The sequence below is a fragment of the Myodes glareolus genome, chromosome 1 (assembly GCF_982192425.1).
Source record: "Myodes glareolus chromosome 1, mMyoGla1.1, whole genome shotgun sequence".
NCBI classification, from domain to species: domain Eukaryota; kingdom Metazoa; phylum Chordata; class Mammalia; order Rodentia; family Cricetidae; genus Myodes; species Myodes glareolus.
The window spans coordinates 51888383-51899500 of NC_142026.1; the positions used below are offsets into that span (position 1 = coordinate 51888383).

General features: G+C 50.9%; 1 protein-coding gene across 1 annotated transcript in view; it reads right to left on the reverse strand.

Moving 5' to 3' along the window:
- Tshz3 (teashirt zinc finger homeobox 3) overlaps window positions 1-10905 on the reverse strand; it is a 78657-nt gene extending 67752 nt beyond the window's left edge. Inside the window, exons 1-2 of the mRNA XM_087906239.1 lie at window positions 9685-10905; window positions 8172-8847 (exon numbers count right to left, since the gene is read on the reverse strand). Of these exons, the coding sequence (XP_087762365.1) occupies window positions 8172-8211 (40 nt within the window). The 5' untranslated portion in view covers window positions 8212-8847; window positions 9685-10905. The remainder of the gene's footprint in view (window positions 1-8171; window positions 8848-9684) is intronic.
- Between the last annotated feature and the right edge of the window lie 213 nt (window positions 10906-11118).

Here is an 11118-nt window from a genome sequence, read left to right on the forward strand (position 1 = left end):
TGTGTGTGTGTGTGTGTGTGTGTGTGTGTGTGTGTGTGTGTGAGATCATTGGAAGCACGTGTAGGTCAGGCATGAGGACACAGGCCTGTCATCCTAGCATGCACGAAGCTGCAACAGCCTAGGCTACGGTCTCAAAAGCCTCACATGTAAATAAATAATAAATAAATAAGAGGAAATCTCACAGAAACTGTTGTCAAGTTCACCCTGGGTCACGAGGCTTTAACAGATTCCCTGTAACAACGTCTGGGCAGGGGGGCTGGGGGGGGGGGGTCGCTACAGTTGGACATCCAAAAGATCAACATGCTGCTTTAATCCAAGGGTATCCAAGAGGGGAAAAAAAAATTAAACAGTATGATTCCCTGGCCTGCCACATTGCCCACCACTTGCAAGCTGCATTGGGAGAGAGTAATTTATGCACGTTAGGAATTTCCCAGTGAGCCTTTTACCCTCAAGATCTCAGGCAAACTTCTATACCCTGTGGAAGGAAGGAATGGGTCCATTCTGGGTGCGTTAAAGCTGCGAGTGTGGGTGGTGAGGTGGTTCCAATACAACAGGCAATATCAGTCCTGCCATTTCATGAATAGTCACACACACACACGTACTCACACATGTGCATGCATGCACGAACACACACACACAGACATACACATACATACATGCACACACACACACAAAGTCCACAGAACATATGGAAAGAAGATAAAATACGTTGTTGCATTTTATTTCCCTTATTATATTATTATAGAAAAGTAGTCTTTTCCACCTACCATAAGCACATGCATTATCTCCCTCCCCTCCCTCTCTCGCCTACACACACACACACACCCACACCCACACACACAGCATTTCCCATAATTCTACACCATGAGAAAACCGAGGAATCAGCCACCTCCCACTTCTCTACGCCCTCCTAAGCCATCCTCTGGTGTCATGACCACTTCTAAAGCCTTTACCTCTCTCCTCCACACCAGACAAAACCTTCTCTTAATTAGCCACATCTTTAAGGAAACTGGCATTAAGATCCCTAGGCAACAGGCTGGGAGATTCCTCCAAGCCAAGGAGCCATCCTTCGGAATCCCAAAGAACTCAGCTCGAACCAGTTGTCACCTGTGACCCAAAATAGTTCGCAGCACTTGCGTATAAACCAGACTCTGGAAGAAGAAATGTTAGCGTTCGTTACAATAAGGTGTTTATATTTTTTGTATGCTTACAACATTACCTTTATTATGTGTAACATCAAAGTGATTATAGCAATTACATCTAACAGAATTAATTACATCATTCCAAGATACATAATGCATTAGAGGTAAGCCAAATAAAGAAAACATCTTGATTGTAGTAACTATTGTTGGTTCGGCTTTCTCCAGCAGCAATGCCAATCCAGTGGCAGCTTGCAGGGCCCTGGAAGCTGAGAGGTTTCGGAGGAGATCAGGCTATTTTCTTAAAATGAAGTGACACTTTTGCTTAATAATATGTTGGCACTAGGGGACATATAAAATCGATTTAATATTTTTTAAGTGTAAATCTTTAAAAGGTGCTGGTTCATTCACCCACCCAATGTTACTACATAAAGAAAAAAGCACATGGGTGAAAGACTTACAAGTCTTTACGTATGCAAAATAAATGCACTCAAGGCTTCATTAATATTAATTTAAATTCAAAACCCATTTACATTAAATTGTTCATTAAAAATTGCCTATTTTATGCAACATGCATTTCTCAAAGAACTCAGAGGAAACTGAATACATAGGGCTAAATTTAATGATGGGGACAGAATATCAAAAGTAAATGAATTTGAATCATCACATGTAGAGCCCTTTACTCTCTATTAAAAGGAAGGGGGCTCCAGTTTGGGAAACAAACGAGAATTTGGAGTATTCTGTTTCCTACTACCTTAGACTTATGAAGAAGACAGTCTGGTTTATCACAGACAAGGAAGAAAAAGTGGTGTGTGTGTGTGTGTGTGTGTGTGTGTGTGTGTAGAGAGAGAGAGAGAGAGAGAGAGATGGGGGGGAGACGGTGAGACAGAAGCCAGCCAATCCAGCCTGCTTTTCGCCTCAGGTTTCCAACTGAACTCAAAAGCATGGAGTGTTAAGCTTATGTTTCCAAGAATGTACCTTAGTGAGCATTTCCCACTAGCCATCTCGATAGAAAATTGATAGTTTCCCTCTCCTCTGTCTTCTGTCCTCTGCGAGCCCTTATTGTCATCGTCAGGAGACCAAGAAGCAAGACAAGGAGTGGATGAGTTCCTTGTTTGCCCCCCCCCTCCAAACAATCTGAACTTCCCCTGTTTCCCCAACAGCTGTTCTGGATGAAGAAAGCACGGTTATAATTAATAACACGTGTCCTGACAGTATGGATTACTAATTTATCATTAAGCCCAAATAAATTTAAATTGTGCTCCAAGAACCACACCTTTGCATACCCGAGAAAAGAAAGTAGAGAGATGCTCAGAAAGTCCAAGCTATACAACTTTAAGAGGAACGCCCTTTTTAACCCTCAGTACATCTCATGGGCTATGTAGGCTGGAACAGTGGGAAAATTTACAGAAACGAAGCTAATTAAACCCAAAGAATGTAAATGCTGATCAAATCAAGTGTACTGTGTAGAAATGTCTTTTGTAAAAAAAAAAAAAAAACAAACAAAAAAAAACGGGGCTTATAAAATATTCACTATTTGATCAATTACACTACGTAATTCTTCCACCCATGATTCCTAAATCTCGAGTCTGTCAGTCATTCAGGCAAGTGGCCTTCAGCCGGCCATGTGGTGCTACTGTCTTTTCAAAGATTATTTCCAAGAACGCATTGCCTTACTCTAGCCACAGAGACCTGAATTTTTAAGTCCACACTGAACGTAAATTTTTACACAAGCTAAAAAAATAAAATAAAGGGAAGCTCCAAAGTCCACCATTTCTTACCATGCAGGTTTAAAAAAATCCAGAAAGAGAAGAAAAAATATATTCATAGTCATTGTTTAGTAGGATTTAAAAATTAATTGAATGACTAACTGCAAACACTGGAAACTAGAATTAATCTGTCTGGATTTTTTTTTTTAAAAAAAGGCTTACAGACATTTAAATGCATGTATCAGGACACTTTATCAACCTAACATAAAATTGTCATCTTATCTTATTATATGACTATTTTATGCATGTGTCAAAGAATTTAAAAATGACTGCCTGTCTATTGAGTCTAATTACAAGTGCACATTTTCTGCCTGGATGTTCAAGCCTCCACCATTGTTACCAAATAAAATATATTGTATTCACCTTTCATTTCTACCTTCAGACACAGAAACCACCATTTAGAACGTAAGAAAAGACTGAGCCTGCGCCGGGAGCATCTCCCAGGGTCCCTGGCTTGGCCTGGCCTCGCTGCACTCAGGATGTAGGTAAGGGCAGAACGTTATTCCCAGGACCAGCAGCTTCAGTGGGCTGGATACTGGCACAGAAGGGTAGACACAGACCACCCCACATTTTGTTTTTTAACTACAAGGCCAAAGCTATGCATGGTTTGTTCAGTGGCAGGCAGGTAAGAATGGAAACTGAGCCTGGAGGAAAACCTCACAGGGCTGCACCTGGAGGGCCTGATGGGCTTAAAGGAGGCTGTAACATAGTACCATGGCACACTCGCCAGTTCCTTCCTTGCTCTTCTTCGTGTCTGTGTTGTGCAGCCTAGCCAGACCTCACTCTGCAGCCCACATATAAAACAGAAAGCACCCGAGAGCGAGAGCGGATCCCCACACTGAACATGTTCCTTCTCCTTGCAGAAGTGTCAGGCTGGACTGAAACACGGGTGGGCATCCTACCCACTCGCCTGCATGTCACAGTGTCTCCCAAGGCCCTGACCACAGTCATCTCCCATCCTCGTCAGGCCACTAACCAATCTTTAGCAGAAGAAAGGAAACACAAGAGGTCTGAGGCGAGCTGGTGAGGAACTGTTGATCTATCAGCTGCTGGTACCCTCACTCACACTCAAGCACACCCAAGAACAAAATGACAAGAACCTCTGCTCACAATCAAGGGTTGCCCTGGAGTGCACGGAAGCCCTCCCTGACAGCTGTCAGGATCATGGAGTGGGGACACAGAATCTGAATACTGGAAGGTTCTCTTGCCCGGATAGAGGCCCACAGGGAAGGTTCCTTAACTTGTGTTTTTTTCCTTCACAGACTTGATTTCTTTTATATATATTTCCCTTGGTTTCAAAGGAAATGAGGAGAGAATAAAAAATAATAATAATAAAAAAAACCCCACAGAGGTCAGCCATAGTCAGTTCTATGCCACCTCACAGTAGAGAAGACTGCCTGTCCAAAGGAAAAATATGTGGCAGACCTGAGAGGAAATAAATTCCCAAGGCAGATGTGGGCATGTCGTCCTGGGTGCTCAGGGCTTCCAAGAGTAAAGGCAAAAGCTGCCATCGGGAGCTGCCCTAAGTATGAAGCAGCGTGATGAAGGGGTTATACACACACACCAGGTGAGCCACCTCTTAGGTGGGCCCCTTCTCAGGCATGCGCATGTCCACTGGCAATGCCAGTGACCTTCTTCCTATACCAGGGAAGCCCACAGAGTTCAGTGACACCAGCTGATCCTAGTCCCTTTTACAAGAGTCAGGAGGCTTGAAGACGGACCCTCACAATCACAATGCTAGCCCCTAAGAACGCCATAGAAGAATATTCCTTTGAAAGGAAAAGAAAATAATCTAAAAGTCGCTGATGAATTCTTGCTCACTGAAGATTTTTTAAGAGTCGAGCAGTGATTTTCTGTGATCTATCCTCCAGAAAATATATACACGCGGATAAAATAAAACATGCTGTTAGGGATTACTCTAATTCAGCACTGCTATTTTCTGAAAATACTTGTTTAAAAACAAACACCGTGGCTGGGGGAGGATCCTGTATTAAGCAAGGAATAAGGGCTATTTTGCCTAAAGAACACTGGCCAGTGCTCACCCAGCTCCAATGGGTAACAACAATCTTTTCAGTACAAATGTCTGGGCCTTTTATCGTACATGCTCCGAGGAAGCAAACTCCTGCCCAGATTTTTGTCCAGCAGGTGAAGAAACTCCTCTTTCTTTCCCATTCTCCCTCTCTGCAAAAAAAAAAAAGACTCTCAATCGTGCATAATTTCTATTTTCAAAGTCTAAATTGCAGAAATCCCTCTTTTCAGGGATTCTTGGAGCCTGCTTCGGCCGTTCGGGGAGCTCTGTTCCATTTGGCCTAGATAGAAAGCCTGTGTGCACCTGTGTGCTTCGTCTGCAAGCTCGCCCCAGCTCTGGGCCCTTTGTGGTTGTTATTCTACCCCAGACCATTAAAAGGGCCCTAATTCCTATGACATGATTATCCAGGTACCAAAGCCCATTTGTCACCTGCAGCAGAAAATTGAGTTAATGCACAACTAAAGGCAGCCAGGACTGTGTAATATCAACTTGATTACATCAAACTAGCTGCAAACCTAATTCTGCTGCATGACACTGCGTCAAGCCTGTCATCTCCAATCATTAAAGCTGTCAGGAATCCATCAGGTTTACAGCTAATTAGGTGAACACTAATGAAGCTGGCAAAACAACTTTTCTTTTTTTATGGCTGAGCGGACCTTTCAGTTTGGTAAGGGGGGGGTGGATTCTCGAGCATTCTCAAGGTTGCTGTGGACAGGATTTCCAGTCACCAATCAGCAGACATCTTTCTTTTTCCCACTGTCTCTCTATCGGGACAAAGCAATCAATTTGTCATCACTCCCAGTATGTCCCCAAAGCAGCTGTAGGAACTTAAAAAAAAAAAAATAAAAAAAAGGAGGGAAAACAGAGAAGTTCCTAGTCTGTCCATGCAAACAAGCAAACAAAACACAAAACCGCACCTCGCACAGCTAGCTCACTTACTGGCCTGTGCGGACTCAGAAGCAGCCTAAATGTAGAAGGGTTTTGTGTGGAGCTTCTCAGTCATCCTGCACCCCTCCTCCACACGTCCATTAGGCAGAGGCATTCTGATAAAGTAAATCCAAAACCAGGGTATGAGAAAGAATGAAAGCACTCATTCTGCCAACTTCTGATTGACCATTAAGCTATTGATGAATGTGCCTGTCAGGAGAGAGACAATTAAATCAAATATGAAACAAAGTCGTTTTGACGGGTCATTTTGATAGAGCAAAGCCATTCTTCCATCTCCCATTAGTCCTGCAGTCAGGTTTTTATATAATGAATTTTCCTTAACTGACCTGAGATTTCCTGGCTGGCTTAAAAGTGCAAAAAGGTTAGTGAACAGGTTGCTTCAAGAACAAAACAGAGCAAACAAATAAATAGAAGCCAAACTAACAGCACGTTTGAGAAACTTGTCCTATGGGCAAGGTGGAAGAGTGAACACACTTCAGAGTTCCAAATGAAAAAGTAAAGATGCATCCACACATGTTTCACTGGATGGAGGCACAGATACCTTAAAAAATGTGTACCCGAAAAGGAAAGCAAAAAAAAAAATCAGACTGGAAGAAGCCCAAGACATTCCTACTACCCAACTTTGTAAAGGATGCCTCCAAAGTTTTCGAGTTTATTTTGGGTAGATAAGCTCACTGCTAAAGCCTGGAATTTAAAGGAGGAGGTAGGATGAGCACACAGCATCAGTGAGGAGGTGAGCTCTCTGTTTGGGATCTTCAAACTTTCTAAATTTGGGTAACTGAGTACAGAGGAAAACAGGCATTCTATGCACCAAACCAAGTTTAATCCCTCCTAAGCTTTCTTCACAACACTGACAGGCCAGTCCACTTCTGGGAGAAGTATCTCATGGTTCCTTCTCTCTGACCCTGGTAAAGAGACTGCAGGCCAGAGCGCAACTGAGGTGGAAGCCAGGCTGATCTAATGGTCATCACCACCACCACCACCAGTCTGGGTACCACCATCACCAGCATGCAGAACATTACTCGGTGACACTTTTCTCAGCCCTCCCTTCTTCTATCAAAAGAGAAGTGAAAGAGAAGCAGACTAAAGAAAAGGACTCCTAAGTAACCCTCCCCTTCAGGCAGCATCTGAGCCTTTGCATGTCTGAGTGTTATTCATATCAAAATACATCACGTCCATATGTGGTCCTCTCTCAGCAAGCCGCCCCAAATCCCTGAAGTTGCACTGACAGGGCCCTCCTGACGTCACGGAGCTTGGCCTCACTATTGCAAGTGATTTATTGATGTTTATTGGGAATGAATAGATCAAAGGCACAGGCATGACGGGCGATCAATCAGTCATCAAATCAAGGGTGGCAACCGGCCAGAAACCCTTCTTCCAGCCAACGTGCCCCCAACCGACATTATTGCAAAATAATGTTGTATGTGTGCGTTTTGTTTTGTTTTCAATGATTCTCTTTTCCAGAAAGAAAAAAAAAATCAACTCAGTCCTAACAGGAGTTGACGTTCCTGGTGGAAAAAAGGGGGGGGGGGGAGTACTCAGATATGTCCCAAAACTAAGTGCTAGAAGAGGGTAGAGAACAGCAGCGGAAAGAGAGGGAGGGGATAAGAAGACATTCACGAGTGGAAGAAATGTCAGCATCCAACACTGACCTGACAGTCATCTGACAATACCCAGACTCTGTGCGCTCTGGTTTCCACCGCTGTACCCGGTTTGGGCCCAATAAATGAAGAATCAATCGAATTAGCAGTAAGGTGGCCAGAGGGATCGGCAAGCTCACTTGCTCGCTAGCTCTTGTCGGTGCAGGCACCGGGTAATACCCAGGACAACACGGAAGGTGTCCCAAAGAACTCAGGTGACCCCGCCCGCCCCCCACCAAAAGACACGGGTTGGAGAGCGCCTTCCCTGCTGCAGCCAAAGCGGCGGAGGTGGGGACCAAACCCGGCTCGGTCGTCCCCGGGAGGGTGTGCAAGCTGGTCGAGCGGAGAGCGTAGCGGGGCAACCGGGTGGCGCGCGCACCCAGGCAGGAAAGCCGCGAGCCTACCGGGCTCCCGGAGTTACTCTGCGCCCGCAGAAAGAGAGAAAGAGAGAGAGAGAGAAAGAGAGAGAGAGAGAGAGAGAGAGGAGAGGAGAGAGAGAGAGAGAGAGAGAGAGAGAGGGAGAGAGAGGGAGGGAGAGAAAGAGGCGAGGAGTGCGGCGAGCAGTGCGGGGGCCGGCAGCCCGGAGGCGCGGCGCGAGCAGAGGAAGAGGAGGAGGACTGGAGGAGGAAGGGGAAGCCGCTCGTACCTGCTGCGCGCCGGGGCGCCTGCTGCTTCCTCCTCGGCATGATGCTTCTCCCGCGACTGCCGCCGCCGCCGCTGCCGGGCTGAGCCGAGGGAGGGAGGGGCGGCGGGGGGGGGCGAGGCGGGCCTGCTCGCAGCCTCCCCCCGGAGAGCGGCCGCCCGCAGGATGCTGCTGCGCCCCGGCTCTCCGCGTCCCCCCCTCGCTGCGCTCCGCCGCGATCCCCGAACGTGCGGAGGGAAGGAGGGCGGGCGAGGGAGGCGCGGGGAAGGAGGAGCGCGGGGGGGAGGAGGAGGAGGCAAAAGAGGAGGAGGAGGAGGAGGACCACGCTGCCGGCGGAATGGGAAGTTTGACAAATCGCTCCAGAGGCCCGAGGAGGAGGGGGCGGGGAGGAGCGGTTGCCCTGCCCCCCCCCGCCCCGTCCCTAGACGAGGTGCGCGGGGTTCGGGGCTGGGGGGCGGGGAGAGGGGGAGGAGAAGGCGGGCAGAAGGATGAGAGGAGGAGCCCGGGAGCGACCCCGGCCGGTCCTGCCCCGCTTCCCGCCCCCGGGCAGGGAGGTCAAGGCATCCGGGGGTGGAGGTGTCGAGGGGGGGGGGGCGCAGCCGCCGCCGCGACCCGGGGCTCAGCGGTCCAGTCTTCTGCCCACGGCGCGGCTGGAGCGGCGGCGTCGGCAACAGGCAAGCTTAAAGGAAAAGGAGATGATCGTGTCACTCGCCCTGCCCGCGGGGGCGCCCCCAGCCCCGGCCCCGGTGCCTGCCTAGGACCCCCGCCCAAGTCCAGGCACCCAGAGCAGGCCCTCAGCCTCCGCCCCGAGCGCTCACGCAGGGGCGCGGGGCCCGCCCAGCCGAGCCCGTCCGGGGGAGCCCGCAACCCCCGCCCATCCCTCCTTCCCCACCCGGGCTCATCCCGGGGCCGCTCCCGACTGCCCCTCCCGGCCCGCACTCCTCTCCACCCGCCGCGTGCAAAACCTCAGAGTGCTCCCCAGCTCGGGATGGTGCCCCTTCAAAGACCCCAGGGCCCCGGGGCGCACCAGAGAGAGGAGGCAGGGCTACCAAGGGTGTGGGCCCTGGGGCTCTTCTCCTGGGACACACCGTGGCTACCTCCCTCTGTTTTTACCCCTTAGGCAAACTTTCTCAGGCGTGTTTCGGGGGTCAGCGTGGGAGGGGGCACCTCTAAGTTTCCTTTACTGACTTTGGGACGATCACAATCTCTGCTCCCCGCGTCTCGCCCCCTTGGGCTCCTGGCCGCGCCCCCCACCCATGGCGACTGCGGGTTCCAAGGCGGGACGGGGGCGGCAGAAGAAACTCGGGATCCCTTGCCCAACCCCCACCCGTGTGAGCCCCGGACAGGGGGCCGCCTCAGCCGCGCCCGGTTTGGGGGCAGTTCTGGACGAAAGGGGATTGATTATTGATTGGATGATTGGGGTTGCAGAGGCTCCAGGCGGACCCGGCCGAGACGCCCAGGGAAGGAGGTGGCTGGCGAGGTTGCGTTGGCGACAGGGCGACGAGGACTCACTTACTTTAGTGGTGAGGGCGCCGGTGGGCTGGAATTCACTCGGGCGACCCTCGGGCGGCGGCGGTGGAGCGGCAACCAGAGCCGGAGCGGCGCGGGCGGCGGCGCATCGATGCGCTGCGGGCTCGATTGCGTCTCCCTGGGCCAGCTCTTAGGCCGAGAATGGGGCGGCCGCGGCGCAGCGGGCTCCGGGCGCTGCTGGGCGGTGGTGGCTAGGGTGACCTCTGGGCCCCCAGCTCCTCGGAACAGCACTGAGTCTGGGTGCGCTGACTGGGTCTTTGGCACCAGTGCGAGCCCCGAGGCCCACAGTCCACCCGAGGGCCCGCGCCCTGCGCCCCAGGACTAGCCGCCTGAGTGCACTGGAAGCTGCAAACCCTGGCCTTCCTTGCTTGCTGCTGTTCTTCTTTTTCTTCTTCTTCTTTTTCTTATTATTCTAAACTTATTCTTCTCTTCCCCCTTCTTCAGCCCTGTCTCTTTTTCATGCTTTCTTGTGGTTGCTTTTTCAAGTTTTGAAAGTTCACAACCTGCTTTCTTTTTCTTGTAGACCTGGAGACCAAGATCTCACCCTACCGGTAAGATCAAAAGTCTCCGCTCGCCCCCGGCCGGCGGGCTTGGGCTGGGTCCAGACGCCTGCCTGAATGCAGTTGTGCGGCTGCTGTCCTCCCGGGCTATAAAGCCCGCTTCAGCGCCTAGGCGCGCGGGAGCTCTCTGAGTTAACCCGATGCGGATCCCGGGTGGAGCCGAGAGCCCGAGGCGACTTGAGGCCGGGCTCCCGGGCAGCCTGTGTGTGTGGCTTACTCGTGGGTGGGTACACCCGAGGCGCTTGGTGCTTATGGTCGCAAAGGCCAAAGCGGTGCCTCTTGCAGGTCGGTGAGATGCAGCCCCAGGGCGCTTAACGCTTCTTGCGAGCGAGGGATCGGTGAGTCGGCCGACCCGGCCGGCCGTTGGTCTCACGGTTCTGGTGGCCACGGGACCCCTCTGGCCTGGAGGAGGATCATTGCAGCTGGAGGTTAGACCCTGAAGGTCCCGGCTCACGTTCCAAGCACGGAGCACCCATTTAGGCACGCCAGCGGCGACGTGCTTACAGTGCTGGGCAACACGCTCTGGGAGTTCACCCAAAGGATGCTTCCCTCTCCCTTTGCTTCCCTTCGCCGCTCTCAACCTTCGTTCCTTCGCCACGCACCCCCAGCCCGTACCGCGGCCTAAGGGCCGGTCCTCTTGTTGCCTGCCGTCTCCCCTGCTCGCCAGTGCTTAGCTCTCCCTGCTTAGGCACCGCGCTCTGTGTGATCCGCCCTAACATCTGTCCGTCCAACCATTGGCGCATCCATCAGTGTCAATGGGCTGCACATTGCAGCGACAGCCTGTCAAGCACAACTCGGGCTGTGCTGAGTGCACACTGCGACCACACTGCCTTGCCCGGTGGGGCACTCACACGGACTCG